Source organism: Ranitomeya imitator, chromosome 4 (assembly GCF_032444005.1).
Source record: "Ranitomeya imitator isolate aRanImi1 chromosome 4, aRanImi1.pri, whole genome shotgun sequence".
Taxonomy (NCBI): domain Eukaryota; kingdom Metazoa; phylum Chordata; class Amphibia; order Anura; family Dendrobatidae; genus Ranitomeya; species Ranitomeya imitator.
In genome coordinates, this window is record NC_091285.1 from 265,286,457 (window position 1) to 265,311,520 (window position 25,064).

Below are 25,064 nucleotides of genomic sequence, written 5' to 3' on the forward strand. Positions count from 1 at the left end.
GTAAAACCAAAAACACTCAGTTTGAAAAAATGTTGCAGTAATCCGCAAGTGCTAGTAAAAGATGTAAAAAACAGGGTATTTGGTTGATACGTTTTTTGCAAAAAATGTATACTAAGCTGCTCTACCAATCTTCACGGTATACCCTTATCAGAGCAGTCCTAACTAATGTATGCAATCCCTATCTGATGTATTTAAAAACCTGATCATCTGTATATAACCTGTGTGAACAGGGTTCAGAGAGGAAAAATCCATGTGTGCACACAGGGTAGAACAGCTTTTGTGCAGATAGCCCAAGAGGAGTGGTGGAACTCCCCAGTCTTGTAGACACAAGAGAACAATTATGGAAACAGGAACACATGGGCTACTTGCACAGTGAACAAGTCTGTATGATCATGTTCACACACCACCAAGAAACCTGAAGACACAAAAGAGAATAGTAAAACCAAAAACACTCAGTTTGAAAAAATGTTGCAGTAATCCGCAAGTGCTAGTGAAAGATGTAAAAAACAGGGTATTTGGTTGATACGTTTTTTGCAAAAAATGTATACTAAGCTGCTCTACCAATCTTCACGGTATACCCTTATCAGAGCAGTCCTAACTAATGTATGCAATCCCTATCTGATGTATTTAAAAACCTGATCATCTGTATATAACCTGTGTGAACAGGGTTCAGAGAGGAAAAATCCATGTGTGCATACAGGGTAGAACAGCTTTTGTGCAGATAGCCCAAGAGGAGTGGTGGAACTCCCCAGTCTTGTAGACACAAGAGAACAATTATGGAAACAGGAACACATGGGCTACTTGCACAGTGAACAAGTCTCTTGTGTCTACAAGACTGGGGAGTTCCACCACTCCTCTTGGGCTATCTGCACAAAAGCTGTTCACACAGGTTATATACAGATGATCAGGTTTTTAAATACATCAGATAGGGATTGCATACATTAGTTAGGACTGCTCTGATAAGTGTATACCGTGAAGATTGGTAGAGCAGCTTAGTATACATTTTTTGCAAAAAACGTATCAACCAAATACCCTGTTTTTTACATCTTTTACTAGCACTTGCGGATTACTGCAACATTTTTTCAAACTGAGTGTTTTTGGTTTTACTATTCTCTTTTGTGTCTTCAGGTTTCTTGGTGGTGTGTGAACATGATCATACAGACTTGTTCACTGTGCAAGTAGCCCATGTGTTCCTGTTTCCATAATTGCTCTCTTGTGTCTACAAGACTGGGGAGTTCCACCACTCCTCTTGGGCTATCTGCACAAAAGCTGTTCTACCCTGTATGCACACATGGATTTTTCCTCTCTGAACCCTGTTCACACAGGTTATATACAGATGATCAGGTTTTTAAATACATCAGATAGGGATTGCATACATTAGTTAGGACTGCTCTGATAAGGGTATACCGTGAAGATTGGTAGAGCAGCTTAGTATACATTTTTTGCAAAAAACGTATCAACCAAATACCCTGTTTTTTACATCTTTTACTAGCACTTGCGGATTACTGCAACATTTTTTCAAACTGAGTGTTTTTGGTTTTACTATTCTCTTTTGTGTCTTCAGGTTTCTTGGTGGTGTGTGAACATGATCATACAGACTTGTTCACTGTGCAAGTAGCCCATGTGTTCCTGTTTCCATAATTGTTCTCTTGTGTCTACAAGACTGGGGAGTTCCACCACTCCTCTTGGGCTATCTGCACAAAAGCTGTTCTACCCTGTATGCACACATGGATTTTTCCTCTCTGAACCCTGTTCACACAGGTTATATACAGATGATCAGGTTTTTAAATACATCAGATAGGGATTGCATACATTAGTTAGGACTGCTCTGATAAGGGTATACCGTGAAGATTGGTAGAGCAGCTTAGTATACATTTTTTGCAAAAAACGTATCAACCAAATACCCTGTTTTTTACATCTTTTACTAGCACTTGCGGATTACTGCAACATTTTTTCAAACTGAGTGTTTTTGGTTTTACTATTCTCTTTTGTGTCTTCAGGTTTCTTGGTGGTGTGTGAACATGATCATACAGACTTGTTCACTGTGCAAGTAGCCCATGTGTTCCTGTTTCCATAATTGTTCTCTTGTGTCTACAAGACTGGGGAGTTCCACCACTCCTCTTGGGCTATCTGCACAAAAGCTGTTCTACCCTGTATGCACACATGGATTTTTTCCTCTCTGAACCCTGTTCAAACAGGTTATATACAGATGATCAGGTTTTTAAATACATCAGATAGGGATTGCATACATTAGTTAGGACTGCTCTGATAAGGGTATACCGTGAAGATTGGTAGAGCAGCTTAGTATACATTTTTTGCAAAAAACGTATCAACCAAATACCCTGTTTTTTACATCTTTTACTAGCACTTGCGGATTACTGCAACATTTTTTCAAACTGAGTGTTTTTGGTTTTACTATTCTCTTTTGTGTCTTCAGGTTTCTTGGTGGTGTGTGAACATGATCATACAGACTTGTTCACTGTGCAAGTAGCCCATGTGTTCCTGTTTCCATAATTGTTCTCTTGTGTCTACAAGACTGGGGAGTTCCACCACTCCTCTTGGGCTATCTGCACAAAAGCTGTTCTACCCTGTATGCACACATGGATTTTTCCTCTCTGAACCCTGTTCACACAGGTTATATACAGATGATCAGGTTTTTAAATACATCAGATAGGGATTGCATACATTAGTTAGGACTGCTCTGATAAGGGTATACCGTGAAGATTGGTAGAGCAGCTTAGTATACATTTTTTGCAAAAAACGTATCAACCAAATACCCTGTTTTTTACATCTTTTACTAGCACTTGCGGATTACTGCAACATTTTTTCAAACTGAGTGTTTTTGGTTTTACTATTCTCTTTTGTGTCTTCAGGTTTCTTGGTGGTGTGTGAACATGATCATACAGACTTGTTCACTGTGCAAGTAGCCCATGTGTTCCTGTTTCCATGTTAGGCAGTAGGTAGAGCTTTGGTACTTGAACTAGCAATTGTTTGACTGCTTTCATATTACTTGAGAATATTAGATATTAAATGCCGTATGTTTGGGATTATAAGATGCACTTTTTTTCTCCAAAATTTTTGGGGAAAATGTGGGTGCGTCTCATAATGCGAATGTACCTTACCAGTACCGTTGCTGCAGGACGCAGGCTAGGATGAAGGGAAGTCTGGCTCTACTACCCAGTGCTCTGCGCGTGTCTCTGGTGCCCAGCTGTGCTGTGGGGGTGTCCAGCGGTGCTACTGCGGATGTCCGGTGCTTCTGCCCGATGCTGTGCTGATGTCTTCAGTGTTGCCGGTGCGTGGCCGGCGCTGCCTGATGCCAGGGGAGTGGCACATGCGCAAATAGAGATCTCAGCACCGAGATATCGGAAGATGAGATTTCAGTGCTGAAATATCATCTCCCGAGATCTCGACGCCCAGAATCCATCTGCACCTGTGCCGCTTCCCCGATGGTCATTTTCCCAGATACCACAGCACAGGAAATCATGGGACTGCCAGGGCTCTGGCCTTTCACAAAATGTCGGCAGAGCCCCGGCAGCACCAGAGACCACCGTGGCAGCACCAGGCAGTGCCATCCAGGCACCCACAGCACCGTAGACACCAGCAGAGCACTGTGCAGCAGTGCCGGAAACCTGCAGCAGAACCACCTGACACCACAACCTTTATCCCAGCCTGCGGCCTTCAGCATCACCCCACTCCTGCCTCCTCCAGCTGCGACCCTTGTTCCCCGCTTCACCGCAGCCTCCACCACCGGTAAGCAATAAGATGCATGGAAGAAGCACCACCATTTTATTAAATAAAAGTTTTCCTACTTTTGTCCTCAAAGTTTGTGATAAGTTTTTATAATCCCGAGCGTCTTATAAAGCGAAAAATACAGTATGTCAGAGTTAGACTGAAAGGCAGCTTCTAAGGCCAAGCCTCTATAATGAATAGAAAAATTCACTGAAACATAACCATTTTTTAACAGAACTGGTTCTATGTAGTGATGAGTGAACATGCTCACCACTACTTGGTATTTGCCCAAGTATCACTATGCTCAATGTACTCAGCGACCACCAATTACTTCCTGGATTATTCGGCGGGAGCTTGTGTTTCCTCCTCTTAATTTTGGCGCTTTTTAGAGCGCCAATGACAGTGCAGGGATTGTCATCCATGCACTGTAATGCCGCAGCCATCTTTGTTGTGGTATTACAGTGATTGGCTGGCTGCACAGTGTCATCAAGTTTATAAGAGACCTGGTGCCGACCTGCTCGCCGCATTGTGCTCTGGACTTAGCGAGTGTAGGGAGAGCTGCTGCTGAGATAAGGTCAAAATCGTGCTTTTAATACTTAGTGTAAGTCTGCAACTGTTCAGTCCACAACTCCTGAGAAACCAACAGTCCTTTTTAGGGCTAATTCGGAGGTCCCAAGATTGCAGCGCTAGATAGGCATGGGAGTCTATGTGCGCATATCCACATCAGTGCAAGGCCTGCAGGCACTGTATGTGAGTCCATAGCTCTCACTGCATACCTCCAAAAGCTCTGCTGCTGCTTATTTAATATATATCTAGCTACAGTTTTCTGTGGCTTTTTTTTTCTTCACCTGATACCTGCCTCTTTTATTCTAAAGCAATCCATAGCCCCTTATTTAAACATTTAGTTGCTTGTTCATGCTGCCTACCACAGCTAGGTTATGGAAATCTAAGAACATGCAAATCTACCTTCTATATTTCTGGGATTATTCGGCGGGAGCTCGTGTCTCTTCCTCTTAATACGGTACTTGCCCAAGTTTCACTATGCTTGGTGTACTTGGCGACAACCGAGTATTTCTGGGATTATTTATTGGTAGCTCGTGTCTCCTCCTCTTAATTTTGGCGCTTTTCAGAGAGCCAATGACAGTGCAGGGATTGTCAGCCATGCACTCTAATACCGCAGCCATCTTTGTTGTGGCATTACAGTGATTAGCTCGCCGAATTCTGCTCCAGAATCAGCTAATTTAGGGAGAGCAGCTGCTGAGATAGGGTCAAATTCTTACAATTATTAGTTAGTGTTGGTCTACTAGTGTTCAATCCACAAATCCTGATAAGCCAACAGTCTTTTTTAGGGCTAATTCGGGGTTCATAGATTGCAGTGCTAAGTAGGCAGGGGAGTCTATGTGCGCATATGCACATCAGTGTAAGGCCTGCAGGCACTGTTTGTGATCTACAGATCTCACTGCATACCTCAAAAAACTCCATTGCTGTCTGCTGCTGTGTATTGTATGTATGTATGTATATATATATATATATATATATATACATACTGTACATACGTAGCTGCAGGTATCCGTGGCAATTTTACTTTTTTGCAGCTTATACCTGCTCATTTTATTAGAAAGCAATCCATAGCCCCCCTTTTTCTACATTTATTTGCGTGGCCATGCTGCAGACTACAGCCTGGTCATTGCAGTACAATATTTATCACTTTGTGGTTTGTACACCACACGCATATCATTGCGCTAAATATTTTACAATTTTAGTACTCCAATTTTATTTTTTTGTGTCATAGCCTACTTATTGACACAATTTTGGTGGGCCCCAAAATATCAAGGCCACATTTAGATCAGTCTGTTATCTCCGTCTGACGCCTGGTCTATCTGTGGTCTCCAAATTCTTGCTTTTCAGGCATACATTGCATTTTTTTTGTCTGCTATCCTTGGTCTTCTCAGTATTTAGTATTTATTTATTTTTGTTTTTTAAGGCCACATATTTAAACAGTCTGTTATCTCCGTCAGACGCCTGGTGTATTTGAGGTTCAAAATCCTCACTTTGCAGTCATACATTGCAATGTTTTGTCTGCTAGCCTTGGACTACTCAGTATTTAATGGTTATTTATTTAATTTTTTAAAAGGCCACATATTTAAACAGTCTGTTATCTCTGTCAGACGCCTGGTGTATCTGTGGTGTCAAAATCGTTGCTTTTCAGGCATCCTGATCACATATAAGGTTTCTCAAAATTAATCCATTTGTATTGAACTTTCAAAATATTTCAGAAGTCCATTTAAAATGGGCAAGGCAAGGGGCAAGGGACAGGGAAGTGGATGTGATGCTGATGGTGCATGCAGTGTACGAGGCCATGGCAAAGTTGAAAGTGGGCCACAACAAAGACCCACATCTTCTGGCTCGACCTTCCTGTCCCAGTTTCTAGGGGACCCAGCACACCACTATAGCAGTGTGAAACACTTGTTGGTTGGATAGCGGATAATGCTTGGAGTCACTTAGCCATTACCACCTCCACGTCTTCCACACAGTCAAGTCTGAGTAGCCATGAGTGTGGACCACATATCACTCACCCTGATCCTCCTTCCTCCCACCATTCCGAGTGCCCTGAGAAAACTGATCCCACACTTGTACACTCCGAAGAGCTGTTCAGTTTTCCCTTTAAAGATTTCGGACTCTCGGACGGTCATCTTGAAGTGGGACAAGATGAGATCGCATTTAACGATGTCCAAAGACTTGAGAAGCCACGGTCACAAGAAGGTGATGGTGAGAAAGTGTTGCAAGAGGTGGATGATGATGAGACACAATTGCCAGAAAGTCAGGAGGAGGAGCATGGTGCGGATATGGAAGATGAAGTGGTGGATGACATAGTAACTGACCCAACCTGGCAGGAGGGCATGCAGAGCGAGGACAGAAGCACGCATGGGGAAGGAGGCATAGCACCCCAACAGGCAGGAAGAAGCAGTGTGGTAGCCACAGACAGAAGACATGCATCCGTTCTCCATAACACCAACATGACAGAAGTTGCCATTCCAACTGTTAGATCTTCCCGATTCTGGTTAATTTTTTAAAACTTTGCCAAAAGCCTCAAACAGAACATTTGCAGCACCTGCCATGCACGCATCAGCAGGTGTAGCAAAACTACCAGCCTGACCACCACCAGCATGACCAGGCACATGGCAGCAAAGCACCAGACTTTGTGGGTTGAACCCCAATCTCCAGGAACACTGTCTGCAGGTGACCCCAGTGCTTCTTCCACTGTTTTGCATAGAAGCCAAACCCCAGTCCACGATCCATATGAAGGTTCCTCATGCCCTGCACCAGTTGTTGTCCCAGCACAGCTTTCAGTTGTCTGTACCCCAGTTATTGAAACACAAGCGGAAATACACAGCCAACACCCCACAGGCCACAGTACGAAATTCTAACATTTCTCGTCTGTTTGCTCTCGAAATGTTGCCTTTGATTCTCATTGAGATGGAAGATTTCTGCAACCTGATGGTGGCAGCCTTCCCAAGGTACTCGTTTCCAAGTCACCACTATTTCTGCCGATGTGCCATACCAGCATTACACCAGCACGTGTCCCACAACATTACCGGTGCCCTCAACAATGCTGTTACTAGGAAAGTCATTCTAACCACAGACACATGGACAAGTGCATGAGGGCAGGGACAGTACATCTCACTGATGGCACACTGGGTTAACATAGTGGAAGCCATGACCCAGTCAGACCTTGGGATGAACACATCCTCCCCACACTGAGGATTGCAGGCCCTACATCAATCAGGATTGCCCCCACATTCTAAAGCACCTGCACCTCCTCCTCCTCATTCTCTTCAACCTGCATCTCTGAAATGAACACTTCAGTCAGAATCTGGAAGAAATTCAGCACTGCCTCAGCCAAGCATCAACAGGCTGTGCTGAGGCTAATCTGCTTAGGTGACAAACCGCACAATGCTGAAAAGTTGTAGACAGCGCTGAAAGAGCAGTCAGATTTTTGGATGACACCGCTGAACTTAATGCCAGACATGGTCATGTGTGACAATGGTGGGAACCTGGTGGCAGCTCCGAGGCAAAGTGAGCTCACACACGTACCTTGCCTGGCCCATGTGCTTAACCTCACGGTTCAACATTTTCTAAAAAGCTACTCAGAGCTGCCAAATCTGCTAGTGAAAGTACACCATCTGTCTGCACTTTTTAGAAAGTCAGCTACAGCTTAGCCACCCTTCACGTGCTTCAGCAGCGTTTGCAGCTTCCAGCTCACCAACGGGTGTATGATGTCCCCACAAGCGGGAACTCTACGCTGCATATGTTGGAAAGGATTTGTGAGCAGAAGAGGGCAGTTTTTGACTACCAACGTCAACAAGGCCCTCGATATTCAGTTCAGACTCAAAACATAAGACCTCAGGAGTGGACATGGATGTCAGACATACAGTCATGGCCAAAAGTATTAACACCCCTGCAATTCTGTCAGATAATACTCAGTTTCTTCCTGAAAATGATTGCAATTCTTTGGTATTATTATCTTCATTTAATTTGTCAAAAAACACAAAAAGGAATTGTCCTAAAGCCACATTGGATATAATTCCACACCAAACATAAAAAGGGGTGGACAAAAGTATTCACACTGTTCAAAAAATCATGTGATGCTTCCCTAATTTGTGTAATTAACAGCACCTGTAACTTACCTGTGGCACCTAACAGGTGTTGGCAATAACTAAATCACACTTGCAGCCAGTTGACATGGATTAAAGTTGACTCAACCCCTGTCCTGTGTCCTTGTGTGTACCACATTACGCATGGAGAAAAGAAAGAAGAACTGTCTGAGGACTTGAGAAACCAAATTGGGAGGAAGCATGAGCAATCTCAAGGCTATAAGTCCATCTGCAAAGACCTGAATGTTCCTGTGTCTACCGTGCGCAGTGTCATCAAGAAGTTTAAAGCCCATGGCACTGTGGCTAACCTCCCTAGATGTGGATGGAAAAGAAAAATTGACAAGAGATTTCAACGCAAGATTGTGCAGATGTTGGATAAAGAACCTAGACTAACATCCAAACAAGTTTAAGCTGCCCTGCAGTCCGATGGTACAACAGTGTCAACCCGTACTATCCATCGGCATCTGAATGAAAAGGGACTGTATGGTAGGAGACCCAGGAAGACCCCACTTCTTACCCCGAGACATAAAAAAGCCAGGCTGGAGTTTGCCAAAACTTACCTGAAAAAGCCTAAAACGTTTTGAAAGAATGTTCTCTGGTCAGATGAGACAAAAGTAGAGCTTTTTGGGCAAAGGCATCAACAGAGTTTACAGGAGAAAAAAGGCATTCAAAGAAAAGAACACGATCCCTACAGTCAAACGTGGCAGAGGTTCCCTGATGTTTTGGGGTTGCTTTGCTGCCTCTGGCACTGGACTGCTTGACCATGTGCATGGCATTATGAAGTCTGAAGACTACCAACAAATTTTGCAGCATAATGTAGGGCCCAGTGTGAAAAAGCTGGGTCTCCCTCAGAGGTCATGGGTCTTCCAGCAGGACAATGACCCAAAACACACTTCAAAAAGCACTAGAAAATGGTTTGAGAGAAAGCACTGGAGACTTCTAAGGTGGCCAGTCCAGACCTGAATCCCATAAAACACCTGTGGAGAGATCTAAAAATGGCAGTTTGGAGAAGGCACCCTTCAAATATTAGGGACCTGGAGCAGTTTGCCAAAGAAGAATGGTCTAAAATTCCAGCAGAGCATTGTAAGAAACAGGAAGCAGTCTTGCACGCATAGCTGACTTTATGTTGCGCTGCTTTTCACTTTACCCTCGCATTATAAAAATTTTGGGTGACACTCATTACTGGTTAGTGACACTTCTAGACCCACGCTACAAGGAGAACCTTCAATCTCTTCTGCCAGAGGCAGAGAGGTGTACTAAAATGTTGCAGTACCAGAGGGTCTTTGTAGCGGAATTACTTAGAAAATTCCCATGTGAGAACGCTGGCAGCAGACGTCAGAGTTTGTTGTACAACCAAGGAGTCCAAGCGAGAGAGACATAACTACAATCCAGCTCAGGCAGGAGAACAATGGCAAAGTTCTGGGACAGTTTTCTCAGACCCTCCCATCGTGAGGCACAGAGGCAAGGTGTGCTGTCACAAGAAGTGCAATGTTTGGGAAGATGGTGAGGGAGTATCTTGCAGATTGTACAACCTTCCTTCGTGATTCATCTGTGCCTTTAATTAATGTGTATCAAAGATGGACACATGGCATGAACTGGCTCTTTATGCCTTGGAGGTCCTGGCCTGCTCTGCTGCTAGCATTCTCTCAAAGGGGGGGGTTTAGTTTTGCTGGTGGAATTATAACAGATAAGCACATCCGCCTGTCAACTAAAAATGCTGACAGGCTGACTCTTATAAAAATGAACAAGGGCTGGATTGGGAAAGACTTCTGTACACCAAAAAGTGAAAACAGTGAAACATAACCTCAAATACAGTCTCTGTTTTGGGGAGGTGTATTCTCATGCACCTCTTCACAACCACACATTGGTATACGCTTCCAGATTTGGTCTGTTTGTTATGCTCCTCCTCATCCTCATCCTCGTCATCCAGACCCACTAATTGACCAGGGTGAATGTGGTCTGTACTGTGATAGGCCACTGAAATTTGGGCAAGGAGGTTGTGATGGTACTAGTTTATTTATTAAAAAAGATACCCCAATTGGGGAATTGTGTGTCAGATCATGCCCTCCATTACAAGTCTGAGAGACCCACACCCCTACATTGGGCCTACTTCTTAACTCTGTCTCCTGCAATGTCTCTTCTTTAACTGCCACTAGATGATCAGGGTGACCATGCTGTGTACTGTTATAAGCTGGTGAATTTTGGGCAAGGGGGCTGTGATGGCACTATTTTATTTATTAAAAAAGGACCCCCCATTGGGGAATTCTTTGCAGCTCATGCCCTCCATTACAAGTATCCGAGACCCACACCCCTACATTTGACCTACTTCTTCACTTGGTTTCCTGCAATATATCTTGCTTATCTCTGACTACATGACCTGGGTGAACGTGTTCTGTACTGATATAGGCCGGTAACTGTTGGGCAAGAGGGGCTGTGATAGCAATAGTATAGTTTTAGAAAAGGTACCCCCTTTGGGGAACTGTTTGTCAGCTCATGCACTCCATTACAAGTCTCAGAGACCCACACCCCTACATTGGGCCTACTTCTTAACTCAATTTTCTGCAATGTCTCTTCCTTATCTCCGACGACCTGACCTGGGTGAACGTGTTCTGTATTGTTATAGGCCACAGAATTTTGATCAAGGGGGGGCTGTGGTGGCAATAGTATATTTTTAAAAAAGGTACCCCCCATTGGTGAAATTACATCCTTGTTAGCAAAGATTTCTTAACATGTGTACCTTAAAGAGCTCACTTGAAAAGCTCCTTTTTGTGTTGCCTGGTTGCTCAAATTGGACACACTACACTTCATATAATTTTGATAAAGCAATGCTGTTAGTTTGGCTCAGTAGTTCATTACAAAATATTTCTTTTTCCACTATATTAGTTTCTCTCCTTGAGAGCCATAACTTTGGCTGCATCAAATGTACAAATGGCGAATATACAAATGGCGATTTGGAATCCAGATTAAAATACTGTATACCGAATGCATTCAGACAATTACATAGCTCCATTTCTTGTAAAACATTTACAGATGTGACAGACAATGCTCATAGTGACACAATCTTGAGAAATGTTTGTTTATTCACTTCACAAACAGTTCTAAGCCTCTATATGTTTGCTGTTTGTCATTGTAAAACATTAAGATTTACTGAAACTCTGCCTGAGGTGGTTTGATCTAAATCCTTGTGGCTTTTATATTCTAGGTGTTTATGGCCCCTCATCTGATGACTCCATTATATCTCAGTTTCATACAACCTTGAAAGCTGGCCACTTGAAGGTCTGGGTGAGATTAGAGGTACTACATAGTGTGAATCACTATATAAGACCAGAGAAACATGACTAAGACAGATGCCAAAACTGGGGTACCTGGCACATGTATAATGTGCAGGGGGCTCGCTTTCCCTTCCAAGTCTTCAGGGACCACAAAAACTTGGTTTACTTACAAACAGCCCAGCGGCTAAATTCTCATCAGGCCAGATGGTCCTTGCTCTTCTCCAGGTTCCACTTCACCCTCCATTATCTCGCTGGAGAGAAGAACATTCGTGCTGATGCCCTCTCTCGCTCTGTTGTGTCTTCTGAGGAGGAGGAAGGGGAGCCCCGGCTTTTTGTCCCTTCTGAGAGCCTGAGAACCGTAGCTCCAGTATTGCTAGAGTCAGTGCCTCCGGGCAAGACTTTCACACCCATTAATTTGGGAACGGAGGTTCTCTCTTGGGCTCATTCGTCCAGGGTGGGGGGACATTTTGGGACAAAGAGGACATCTGAGCTGCTGGGGAGGACGTACTGGTGGCCACATATGGTCCGTGACATCAGGGATTATTTTCGGGCATGTGTCTCCTGCGTCAAAAATAAGTTTCCTCGACAATGGCCAGCTGGGTTACTCTATCCTTTGCTGGTGACAGACAGGCCCTGGGAGATGGTCTAGATGGACTTTGCGGTGTTCTTGCCCAAGTCTCAAGGCTGTACCATCATTTGGGTTATCACCGATCATTTTTCTAAAATGGTGCATTTTGTGCCATTTCCACGGTTACCTTCTGCACGGGCCTTGGCAGCGTTGTTTATAAAACACATCTTACACGGTATGCCGGACAAAATTGTCAGTGACCGGGGTCCCCAGTTTGCGTCTTGGTTCTGGAGAGAGCTTTGTTGCCTTCTCAGTATTGAGTTGAATCTCTCTTCTGCATATCATCCCGAGACGAATGGGTTGGTGGAGAGGGCCAACCAGACCTTGGTCACATATCTGCGACATTTTGTTTCAGCCAGGCAGGATGACTGGGCATCCTTGCTACTGTGGGCGGAGTTGGCACTGAACAACACCGTAGCCGACTCCACTGGACAGACCCCATTCCTCCTAAACTATGGTCAGCACCCGTGGGTACCTGTGCCTATGCCTGTGTGTTCCGCCAACTCCAGGGTGGCAGACATGGCTGTGGAAGCATGGGACATTTGGGAACGCACTCAGGATACCATTTGGGCCTCCAATTAGAGAATGAGGTTCTCCGCACATCGGTGCCCCACTCCGACCTTTGCTCCTGGTGACTTAGTGTGGCTCTCCGCCTGTAACATCAGGTTATGAGTTGAGTCCAATAAGATTGCTCCTCGCTACTTGGGTCCCTTCAAGGTTCTTGAACAGGTTAACCTAGTGGTCTACCGTCTGGCCCTTCCACCACACCTGGGTATCACCGACACCTTTCATGTGTCCCTCCTGAATCCCGTATACATGTCCGGGTTTTCTGAGTTATCTGCCGGGACATCGGGTTCGTCTACGGACGATTACGAGGTGAATGCTATTTTGGGGTGCAAGGTGGTACGTGACAAAATTTTTATCTGGTGGACTGGAAGGGTTATGGTCCTGAGGAAAGGTCCTGGGAGCCTGCTGAGAATATTTGGGCTCCGCAGCTCATTGCTGCCTTTGAGCGTGGCGAGGTCCAAGGAGGGGGGTCTAGGAGGGGGGTAATGTTAGGGATCGAGTTCCCGCCTCTGCACAGGGGGAATCTCGGTCCATCTCCACTGCGTTCTCATATTCTTCTCCTGACACAGTGAAGGCTACTCAGCGGAGATGTCGGTCCCTGCATCTTGCTCAGTCTGACTATGTGCAAAGGGTTGCTGCTGCCTCTCCAGCTTCTGCCATTGTAGCCAGTACTGGGCAGCGGCGAGCAGTCCTGCTTTTTCTCTTCTGAGCATGCCCAGGGCAAGATCTCTCATTGGAGATCAAGGGTCACATGCTTAGATACTGCAGCAAATCTCATTGGTCCTCTAGGAAGGTCCAGAAGGTGCTCAACTTCTGTATCAGCCTCCCATTGGTGCTTCTGGGAAGGTCCTGTACTTGCTGCAGCTATAAAAGGTTTGCATGGCTGCACGGCCATGTGCTAGTGTACATTTGAAAACATATGTGTGTTGGTGAGAGCAAGTCATTCTTTAAACATTCCCTCCCTTGTGTGTGACTGTTCGCAAAAGGTGGATGTATGCTATCTAGCGCCTGGCTGAGCTATCAGCATTAAGCATAAACTACAGCGTCTCAGCACTAAACATATGTTACAGTGTCTATTGCTGTGACCGCCAGTGCGGCGCCTTGCGTTTTTAAAGCACTTTCCAACCCAAGCCTGGGTGGTTAATGGCGTCTGCCAGTACGGCATTGGTCGCACTCTTGTGCTTCAAATTACTTTAGGTTATTCTGACACCCAGTTGCGGTGTCGAGTGCAAATGATCTAGACGAACCCAATCCCGAGTCTTGCAATTGGATTCTGTGACTTCTGGCTTGCGCTCTTGGTGCGGTACTATGGCTCTGTGATGTAACAGAGTTCGTTTCCACTGCCATATAGTGCCGCCATTTGCCAGCAGCGGGTTCTCTCCTGCACGGTGGACCCCAGACTGCGAACACATATTATTTACTCGGTGCATTCCGCCAGTCCTAACACTCATACTATTCAATCATACTATTCCTTGAATTTTGTACTTTGCAATAAAATTGTGTTGTATTGCAAGTATTAGCCTTCTTTAAAGCTTCAGAACCTTAGTGCCTTAGTGTTAAAAAACATGGCAAATAAAATTTCCAAATTCTCCTGTAAATAATTCTGCAAAGAGGGAACCATCAAACCATTAAAAAATACAAGTGTAGTATCATGGGCCCATCCAGTATGTGGGTTCAAAGGCGTAATGGGCTGGCCTTCCTGCCAATGTGTAAAATAAAGGAGTACGGGAGTCCAAAATGCATATTGTGAAGTGGATTTTCATGGGCCCATCCAGTATGTGGGTTCCATGCAGGGCCGGATTGGCCATCTGGCATTTCGGGCAAATGCCCGAAGGGCCTGTCTGGTTGTGGGTTGCCTTGCTGCTCCATTGTTAACAGAATCTGTGTTATCAGGACACCAGTACTGTTAAGAATTGTGACGGAGCACAAAGTCGCTGACTCCGTCACTTACCACAGCAGGCCACAGGTATCGTTAGAAATATTGGTCTTGTAGTAAATCTTGCTTTCCTCCATGCAGGGTAATATAAGTAACATATCCCATCTAGTGCTTGGGGATGAGGACAGCATGGGCCTGTGTGATTTCAAATGCCAGGGCTGAATTTCAGCCCCGGTCCATACCTGGCTCCAAGGCGTAATGGGGTGCATATGACTGATTATGCAGCAGGGCTGGCCTTCCTGCCAATATGTAAAACACAGGAGTAGAGGCATGCAAAATGCATATTGTCAAGTAGATTTTCATGGGCCCATCCAGTATGTGGGTTCCAAGGCATAATGGGGTGCATATGACTATGCAGCAGGGCTGGTCTTGTTGCTAATGTGCAAAATAAAGGAGTATTGGAGTACAAAATGCATATTGTGAAGTGGATTTTCATTGGCCCATCCAGTATGTGGGTTCCAAGGCGTAATGGGGTGCGTATGACTATGCAGCAGTGCTGGCCTTGCTGCCAATGTGTAAAACAAAGGAGTACTGGAGTACAAAATGAATATTGTGAAGTGGAGTTTCATGGGCCCATCCAGTATGTGGGTTCCAAGGCGTAATGGGGTGCATATGACTGACTATGCAGCAGGACTGGCCTTCCTGCCAATGTGTAAAACAAAGGAGTGCAGGCGTACAAAATGAATATCATGAAGTGGATTTGCATGGGCCCATCCAGTATGTGTGTTCAAAGGCTTACTTGGGTGCATATGAATTAGCAGCAGGGCTGGCCTTGCATTAACTTATGAAAGGGGTATAGTGGTGCGTTGTAATTCTTGGAGGCCCATCCACTCAAAGTGTAATCTACAACAGTTTAGGAGACCCACTGTTTAATAATGGCACCTTTAAGAAGATTAATACCGCCTGATGTACCAGTAAAAATAGGCTCTGTGACTTTAAGAGTCCCTCCTTCATAAATGAAACAAGATGAATCTGCAAAGGATGTGCCTTAACATATTTCCCAGAAAAATCTGTTTTGGTTTCGTTTTAGTGAGTTTCCCATGATGTTCTTGTGTCATTTGAGCAGTGTTTCCATCATTTTCAGACATTTTTAGACCTTAAATGGACCCTCTGAACGGATTGCGGTAAAAATACTCGGGTCTCCCAAAGACTTACATTGGGCTCGTTGCTCGGGTCGAGTACCCAAGTATTCAAATTTGCTTGATCCGAGCAACGAGCACCCTAGCATTTTAGTGCTTGCTCATCACTAGTGTCTATGATGCCCATAAAATATTTTTTAAAAATATACTCCCCATGGGGAAATGTTGTCTGCCCATGCACTTAGTGTATGGGCATTACAAGTCTAGGAAACCCGCTCCTTTACATGGGACCTAGTTTTTAATGAGGCCTTTATCAACGTCTCTTCATTCTCTGCCAAGAGATCACCAAGATTAACGTATTCCGTTCTGCTACAGTCTGTCCAATTTTTGGCAAGGGTCTCCATGATATCCATAAAATATTTTTTAAAAATGTACCCGCCATGGGGAAATGTGTGTCAGCCCATGCACTTAGTGTATGGGTATTACAAGTCTAGGAGACCCACTACTTTACATTGATCCTAGTTTTTAATGAGGCCTTCATCAACGTCTCATCATTCTCTGCCACTAGATCACCAGGATTAACATGTTCCTTTCTGCTATAGCCAGTTAATTTTTGGGCAAGGGTGTCTATGATGCCCATAAAATATTTTTTTAAATGTACCCCCCGTGGGGAAATGTTTGTCAGCCCATGCACTTAGTGTATGGACATTACAAATCTAGGAGACCCAATCCTTTACATTGGGCCTAGTTTTTAATGAGGCCTTCATCAACGTTTCATCAATTTCCGCCACTTGATCACCAGGATTAACGTGTTCCGTGCTGCTACAACTAGTCCAATTTTTGGCAAGGGTGTCTATGATGCCCATAAAATATTTTTTAAAAATGTACCCCCATGGGGAAATGTTTGTCAGCCCATGCACTTAGTGTATGGGCATTACGAGTCTAGGAGACCCGCTTCTTTGTAATGGGACAGTTTTTTTATGAGGCCCTCCTCCATGTTTCTTCCAAGGGGGGATTGTGTTGCATGCAAATTTAGGTAAAGGCGGCCCTTGCATTCAATGCATAAGGAAACAGTATGGCAGGACCAACTGAAGAATGTGAAGTGGGTTTTCATTGGCCCATCCAGTATGTGGGTTCCAAGGCGTAATGGGGTGCGTATGACTATGCAGCAGTGCTGGCCTTGCTGCCAATGTGTAAAACAAAGGAGTAACTCGCCTTTGTCACCCTCTTAGATAAAAATAAGTCAGTGCGGGAAGCTGAAAGCAAGGGACGTGACCAGACACCGGAATGTAAGTATGTAGTGGTTTTTTTTTACATTTACAATGGTAACCAGGGTAAACATCGGGTTACTAAGCGCGGCCCTGCACTTAGTAACCCAATGTTTACCCTGGTTACCCGGGGACTTCGGCATCGTTGGTCGCTGGAGAGCTGTCTGTGTGACAGCTCTCCAGCGACCAAACAGCGATGCTGCAGCGATCGGCATCGTTGTCTATATCGCTGCAGCGTCGCTTAATGTGATAGTACCTTTAGGGTTGTGTTGGGGTTATGTTTGCGGTTAGGGATTGGGTTGGAATTAGAGTTAGGAGTGAGTTTGGGTTAGGGCTGTGTTAGGGTTAGAGTTAGAATTGGGGGTTTTCCACTGTTTAGGCACATTAGGATTTGTCCAATTGCAACAATGGTGCTCCCTCCCTTCTGAGTCCTGCCATGCGCCAAAACAGTGGATTTTCCCCACATAAAGGGTATCTGTGCACTCAGGTGAAATTGCACAACAAATTTTGTGATCCATTTTCTCCTGATACATTAGAGAAAATGAAACAGTTTGTGTCTAAAGTAATTTTTTTGTGAAAAAAGTTAAATGCTATTTTTTTCCTTCCACAATGCTTTAGTTCACGTGAAGCACCTGGAGGGTTAATAAACTTCTTGAATGTGGTATTGAACACCTTTAGGGGTATTTTTTGAATGGTTTAAGTTTTAGGTATTTTCTGTCATTTTGACCCCCCAAAGTCACTTCAAATGTGAGGTGGTCCCAAAAAAATGGTTTTGTAAATTTTGTTAGAAAAATGAGAAATTGATATTCAATGTTTAGCACTTATAACTTCTTAGTAAAAAAAATTATGTTGCCAAAATTGTTCTGCTGTGACGTTGACATGTGGGAAATGTTATTCATTGACTATTTTGTGTGACATGAGTCTCTTGAGTTAAGGGCACAAAAATTTAAAATTAGAAAATTGCTAAATTTTCAACATTTTTGCCTAATTTCAATTTTTTCAGGAATAAAAGCAAGTCATATCAAATAAATTTTACCACTATGATGAAGTATAATATATATGGAAAAAAACAATCTTGGAATCAGTTCAATCCATTTAACCATTCGAGAGCTATAACTTCAAAGTGACAGTGATCAGAATTGTAAAAATTGGCTTGGTTATTAAGGTCTAAATTGGCATGGTGACTAAGGGGTTAAATGTGTTTTTGAGTCAGTGTTGCTTATTGTCATAAAGGAACATCTAAAAGTCTCATTGTATTATAGCAAATTTAATATTTAAGCTACATTTTAAAACAATTATATTTTCTGAGAAATTCACAGCAGAGCACATCAAAGAAGACCACTGGGTCTCTTAGATAATAAAATATATTAGAGATACATAGTTTAATGTGTATTTAATAAAATTGCTGTGTATATTTACAAATCTTATGTGAGCCTTACCATGTTCCATCCAGGATAGAGGTAGTCTGTTCCAACAAACTCAAAGTAATGAGCTAAGCCTTCCTTTAGCCACACATCTTCCCACCATACAGGAGTTACTAGATCTCCAAACCACTGTGAGATAAACAGAATTTAAATCTTTAGATACTCCTGGTGTAGAGTTCAATGTTTAATGAAACAATATTATGTACAGAGGGGGAGATAAGTATTTGATCCCTTGCTGATTTTGTAAGTTTAGCCACTGACAGAGACGTGAACAGTCTATAATTTTTAGAGTTGGTTAAGTTTAACATTGAGAGATGGAATATCAAAAATAAAATCCAGAAAATCACATTGTATAAATTATATAAATTTATTTGCATTTTACAGTGAGAAACAAATATTTGATCCCCTACCAACCATTAAGAGTTCTGGCTCCTACAGACCTGTTAGACGCTCCTAATCAACTCATTACCTGCATTGACCCCTCTGTGACCTTAGACGTACTATCCCGTCGAGGTGCCCTGGGCTTATCTGACCCTGGACGGGATAGTACGTCATAGCCGATCGGCCGCGCTCACGGGGGGAGCGCGGCCGATCGCGGCCGGGTGTCAGCTGCTTATCGCAGCTGACATCCGGCACTATGTGCCAGGAGCGGTCACGGACCGCCCCCGGCACATTAACCCCTGGCACACCGCGATCAAAGATGATCGCGATGTGCCGGCGGTGCAGCGAAGCACCGCGCAGGGAGGGGGCTCCCTGCGGGCTTCCCTGAGCCCCCCGCAGCAACGCGATGTGATCGCGTTGCTGCGAGGGTCTCCTCACCTCCCTCCCTGCTCGAGCCCCGGATCCAAGATGGCCGCGGATCCGGGTCCTGCAGGGAGGGAGGTGGCTTCACAGAGCCTGCTCAGAGCAGGCACTGTGAAGCAGCCTGCACTCATATCAGATCAGTGATCTGACAGAGTGCTGTGCAAACTGTCAGATCACTGATCTGTGATGTCCCCCCCTGGGACAAAGTAAAAAAGTAAAAAAAAAATTTTCCAAATGTGTAAAAAAAAAAAAAAAAAAATATTTCAAAATAATGAAAAAAAAAAAAAATATTATTCCCATAAATACATTTCTTCATCTAAATAAAAAAAAAAAACCAATAAAAGTACACATATTTAGTATCGCCGCGTCCGTAACGACCCGACCTATAAAACTGTCCCACTAGTTAACCCCTTCAGTAAACACCGTAAGAAAAAAAAAAAAAAAACGAGGCAAAAAACAACGCTTTATTATCATACCGCCGAACAAAAAGTGGAATAACACGCGATCAAAAGGACAGATATAAATAACCATGGTACCGCTGAAAGCGTCATATTGTCCCGCAAAAAAAGAGCCGCCATACAGCATCATCAGCAAAAAAATAAAAAAGTTATAGTCCTGAGAATAAAGCGATACAAAAATAATTATTTTTTCTGTAAAATAGTTTTTATCGTATAAAAGCACCAAACCATAAAAAAATGATATAAATGAGGTATCGCTGTAATCGTACTGACCCGAAGAATAAAACTGATTTATCAATTTTACCAAACGCGGAACGGTATAAACGCCTCCCCCAATAGAAATTCATGAATAGCTGGCTTTTGGTCATTCTTCCTCACAAAAATCGGAATAAAAAGCGATAAAAAAAGTCACGTGCCCAAAAATGTTTTCAATAAAAACGTCAACTCGTCCCGCAAAAAACAAGACCTCACATGACTCTGTGGACCAAAATATGGAAAAATTATAGCTCTCAAAATGTGGTATTGCAAAAAATATTTTTTGCAATAAAAAGGGTCTTTCAGTGTGTGACGGCTGCCAATCATAAAAATCCGCTAAAAAACTCGCTATAAAAGTAAATCAAACCCCCCTTCATCACCCCCTTAGTTAGGGAAAAATAAAAAAAAATGTATTTATTTCCATTTTCCCATTAGGGCTAGGGTTAGGGCTAGGGTTAGGGTTAGGGCTAGGGTTAGGGCTAGGGTTAGGGCTAGGGTTAGGGCTAGGGTTAGGGCTAGGGTTAGGGTTAGGGTTAGGGTTAGGGCTAGGGTTAGGGCTAGGGTTAGGGCTAGGGCTAGGGTTAGGGTTAGGGCTAGGGTTAGGGCTAGGGTTAGGGTTAGGGCTAGGGTTAGGGCTAGGGTTAGGGCTAGGGTTAGGGCTAGGGCTAGGGTTAGGGCTAGGGTTAGGGCTAGGGTTAGGGCTAGGGTTAGGGCTAGGGTTAGGGTTAGGGTTAGGGCTAGGGTTAGGGTTGGGGCTACAGTTAGGGTTGGGGCTAAAGTTAGGGTTAGGGTTTAGATTACATTTACAGTTGGGAATAGGGTTGGGATTAGGGTTAGGGGTGTGTCAGGGTTAGAGGTGTGGTTAGGGTTACCGTTGGAATTAGGGTTAGGGGTGTGTTTAGATTAGGGTTTCAGTTATAATTGGGGGGTTTCCACTGTTTCGGCACATCAGGGGCTCTCCAAACACGACATGGCGTCCGATCTCAATTCCAGCCAATTCTGCGTTGAAAAAGTAAAACAGTGCTCCTTCCCTTCCGAGCTCTCCTGTGTGCCCAAACAGGGGTTTACCCCAACATATGGGGTATCAGCGTACTCAGGACAAATTGGACAACAACTTTTGTGGACCAATTTCTCCTGTTACCCTTGGGAAAATACAAAACTGGGGGCTAAAAAATAATTTTTGTGGGAAAACAAAAAGATTTTTTATTTTCACGGCTCTGCGTTATAAACTGTAGTGAAACACTTGGGGGTTCAAAGTTCTCACAACACATCTAGATAAGTTCATTGAGGGGTCTAGTTTCCAATATGGGGTCACTTGTGGGGGGTTTCTACTGTTTAGGTACATTAGGGGCTCTGCAAACGCAATGTGACGCCTGCAGACCAATCCATCTAAGTCTGCATTCCAAATGATGCTCCTTCCCTTCCGAGCCCTCCCATGCGCCCAAACGGTGGTTCCCCCCCACATATCGGGTATCAGCGTACTCACGACAAATTGGACAACAACATTTAGGGTCCAATTTCTCCTGCTAACCTTGGAAAAATACAAAACTGGGGGCTAAAATATAATTTTTGTGGAAAAAAAATATTTTTTATTTGCATGGCTCTGCGTTATAAACTGTAGTGAAATACTTGGGGGTTCAAAGCTCTCACAACACATCAAGATGAGTTCCTTAGGGGGTCTACTTTCCAAAATGGTGTCACTTGTGGGGGGTTTCTACTGTTTAGGTACATTAGGGGCTCTGCAAACGCAATGTGACGCCTGCAGACCATTCCATCTAAGTCTGCATTCCAAATGGCGCTCCTTCCCTTCCGAACCCTCCCATGCGCCCAAACGGTGGTTCCCCCCCACATATGGGGTATCAGCGTACTCAGGACAAATTGGACAACAACTTTTGTGGTCCAATTTCTCCTGTTACCCTAGGGAAAATACAAAACTGGGGGCTAAAAAATAATTTTTGTGGGAAAAAAATTTTGTTTTATTTTTATGGCTCTGCATTATAAACTTCTGTGAAGCTCTTGGTGGGTCAAAGTGCTCACCACACATCCAGATAAGTTCCTTAGGGGGTCTACTTTCCAAAATGGTGTCACTTGTGCGGGGTTTCAATGTTTAGGCACATCAGTGGCTCTCCAAACGCAACATGGCGTCCCATCTCAATTCCTGTCAATTTTGCATTGAAAAGTCAAACGGCGCTCCTTCCCTTCCGAGCTCTCCCATGCGCCCAAACAGTGGTTTACTGCCACATATGGGGTATCAGCGTACTCGGGACAAATTGGACAACAACTTTTGAGGTCCAATTTCTTCTCTTACCCTTGGAAAAATAAAAAATTGGGGGCAAAAATATAATTTTTGTGAAAAAATATGATTTTTTATTTTTACGGTTCTGCATTATAAACTTCTGTGAAGCACTTGGTGGGTCAAAGTGCTCACCACACCTCTAGATAAGTTCCTTAGGGGGTCTACTTTCCAAAATGGTGTCACTTGTGGGGGGTTTCAATGTTTAGGCACATCAGTGGCTCTCCAAACGCAACATGGCGTCCCATCTCAATTTCTGTCAATTTTGCATTGAAAAGTCAAACTGCGCTCCTTCCCTTCCGAGCTCTCCCATGCGCCCAAACAGTGGTTTACTGCCACATATGGGGTATCAGCGTACTCGGGACAAATTGGACAACAACTTTTGAGGTCCAATTTCTTCTCTTACCCTTGGAAAAATAAAAAATTGGGGGCAAAAATATAATTTTTGTGAAAAAATATGATTTTTTATTTTTACGGTTCTGCATTATAAACTTCTGTGAAGCACTTGGTGGGTCAAAGTGCTCACCACACATCCAGATAAGTTCCTTAGGGGGTCTACTTTCCAAAATGGTGTCACTTGTGGGGGGTTTCAATGTTTAGGCACATCAGTGGCTCTCCAAACGCAACATGGCGTCCCATCTCAATTCCTGTCAATTTTGCATTGAAAAGTCAAATAGCGCTCCTTCCCTTCCGAGCTCTCCCATGTGCCCAAACAGTGGTTTACTGCCACATATGGGGTATCGGCGTACTCAGGACAAATTGGACAACAACTTTTTGGGTCCAATTTCTCCTGTTACCCTTGGTAAAATAAAACAAATTGGAGCTGAAGTAAATTTTTTGTGTAAAAAAGTTAAATGTTCATTTTTATTTAAACATTCCAAAAATTCCTATTAAACACCTGAAGGGTTAATAAACTTCTTGAATGTGGTTTTGAGCACCTTGAGGGGTGCAATTTTTAGAATGGTGTCACACTTGGGCATTTTCTATCATATAGACCCCTCAAAATGACTTCAAATGAGACGTGGTCCCTAAAAAAAAATGGTGTTGTAAAAATGAGAAATTGCTGGTCAACTTTTAACCCTTATAACTCCCTAACAAAAAAAAAAATTGGTTCCAAAATTATGCTGATGTAAAGGAGACATGTGGGAAATGTTACTTATTAAGTATTTTGTGTGACATATCTCTGTGATTTAATTGCATAAAAATTCAAAGTTTGAAAATTGCGAAATTTTCAAAATTTTCGCCAAATTTCCGTTTTTTTCACAAATAAACGCAGGTACTATCAAAGAAATTTTACCACTATCATGAAGTACAATATGTCACGAGAAAACAATGTCAGAATCACCAGGATCCGTTGAAGCGTTTCGGAGTTATAACCTCATAAAGGGACAGTGGTCAGAATTGTAAAAATTGGCCTGGTCATTAACGTGCAAACCACCCTTGGGGGTAAAGGGGTTAAAGACAGCTGTCTTGCATAGTCACCTTTATAAAAGACTCCTATCCACAGACTCAATTAATCAGTCAGACACTAACCTCTACAACATGGGCAAGACCAGAGAGCTTTCAAAGGATGTCAGGGACAAGATCATAGACCTACACAAAGCTGGAATGGACTACAAAACCATAAGTAAGACACTGGGAGAGAAGTAGACAACTGTTGGTGCAATAGTAAGAAAATTGAAGAAAAGCAAAATAACTGTCAATCAATCTCACCTCATGGGGTATCCTTGATCATGAGAAAGGTGAGTGATCAGCCTAAAACTACACAGGAGAAATTGTTAATGATCTCAAAACAGCTGGGACCACAGTAACCAAGAAAATCATTGGTAGCACATTAGGCCGCAAAGGTTTAAAATCTTGCAGTGCCCACAAGGTCTTGAAAACCAAAAACAATGGTGTAGGGTTTTAGTAATAGGAGTAGTGTTGAGCATTCCGATACTGCAAGTATCAGGTATCGGCCGATATTTGCTGTATCGGAATTCCGATACCAAGATCCGATATTTTTGTGATATCGGAAATCGGTATCGGAGTGTGCGGTGCGTATGGTTCCAAGGGCCTGGAGGAAAGGAAACTTTCCTTCAGGCCCTGGGATCCATATTAATGTAAAAAATAAAGAATAAAAATAAAAATATGGCTATGCTCACCCCTCCGAAAAACCCTGGCTGTCACCGCTGCGAGCGTCCGCCTCCGTTCCTGAGAATGTAGTGAGTGAAGGACCTTTGATGACGTCGCGGTCAGGTGAGCGGTCACGTGAGCAGTCAGGTGACCGGTCACCTGACCATGACATCATCGAAGGTCCTTCACTCACAGCATTCTTAAGGACGGAGTCGGACGCTTGCAGTGGTGACAGCCAGGGTTCTTCGGAGGGGTGAGTATAGCCATATTTTTTATTTTTATTCTTTTTTACATTAATATGGATCCCAGGGTCTGAAGGAGAGTTTCCTCTCCTTCAGGCCTTGGGAACCATCGAGGAATACCTTCCGATATTTGAGTCCCATTGACCTGTATTGGTATCGGAACTCGGTATCAGCGAGATCCGATATTTTGCCGGTATCAGCCCATACAATCCGATACCGATACTTTCAAATATCGGAAAGTATCGCTCAACACTAAATAGGAGAGAACCAAATATCAAAACAAAAACCCTTTTAAAATTAACTTTTAATTTGTTTATTAAAATTTTTTTTAGATAAAAA

The 25,064-nt window shown here is 43.6% G+C and overlaps 1 protein-coding gene across 1 annotated transcript in view; it reads right to left on the minus strand.

Annotated features, from left to right (window-relative positions):
- Positions 1-25,064, minus strand: part of TRHDE (thyrotropin releasing hormone degrading enzyme) — a 1,712,820-nt gene that overhangs the window by 811,389 nt on the left and 876,367 nt on the right. Inside the window, exon 5 of the mRNA XM_069764587.1 lies at positions 18,574-18,687. Within this exon, the coding sequence (XP_069620688.1) occupies positions 18,574-18,687 (114 nt within the window). The remainder of the gene's footprint in view (positions 1-18,573; positions 18,688-25,064) is intronic.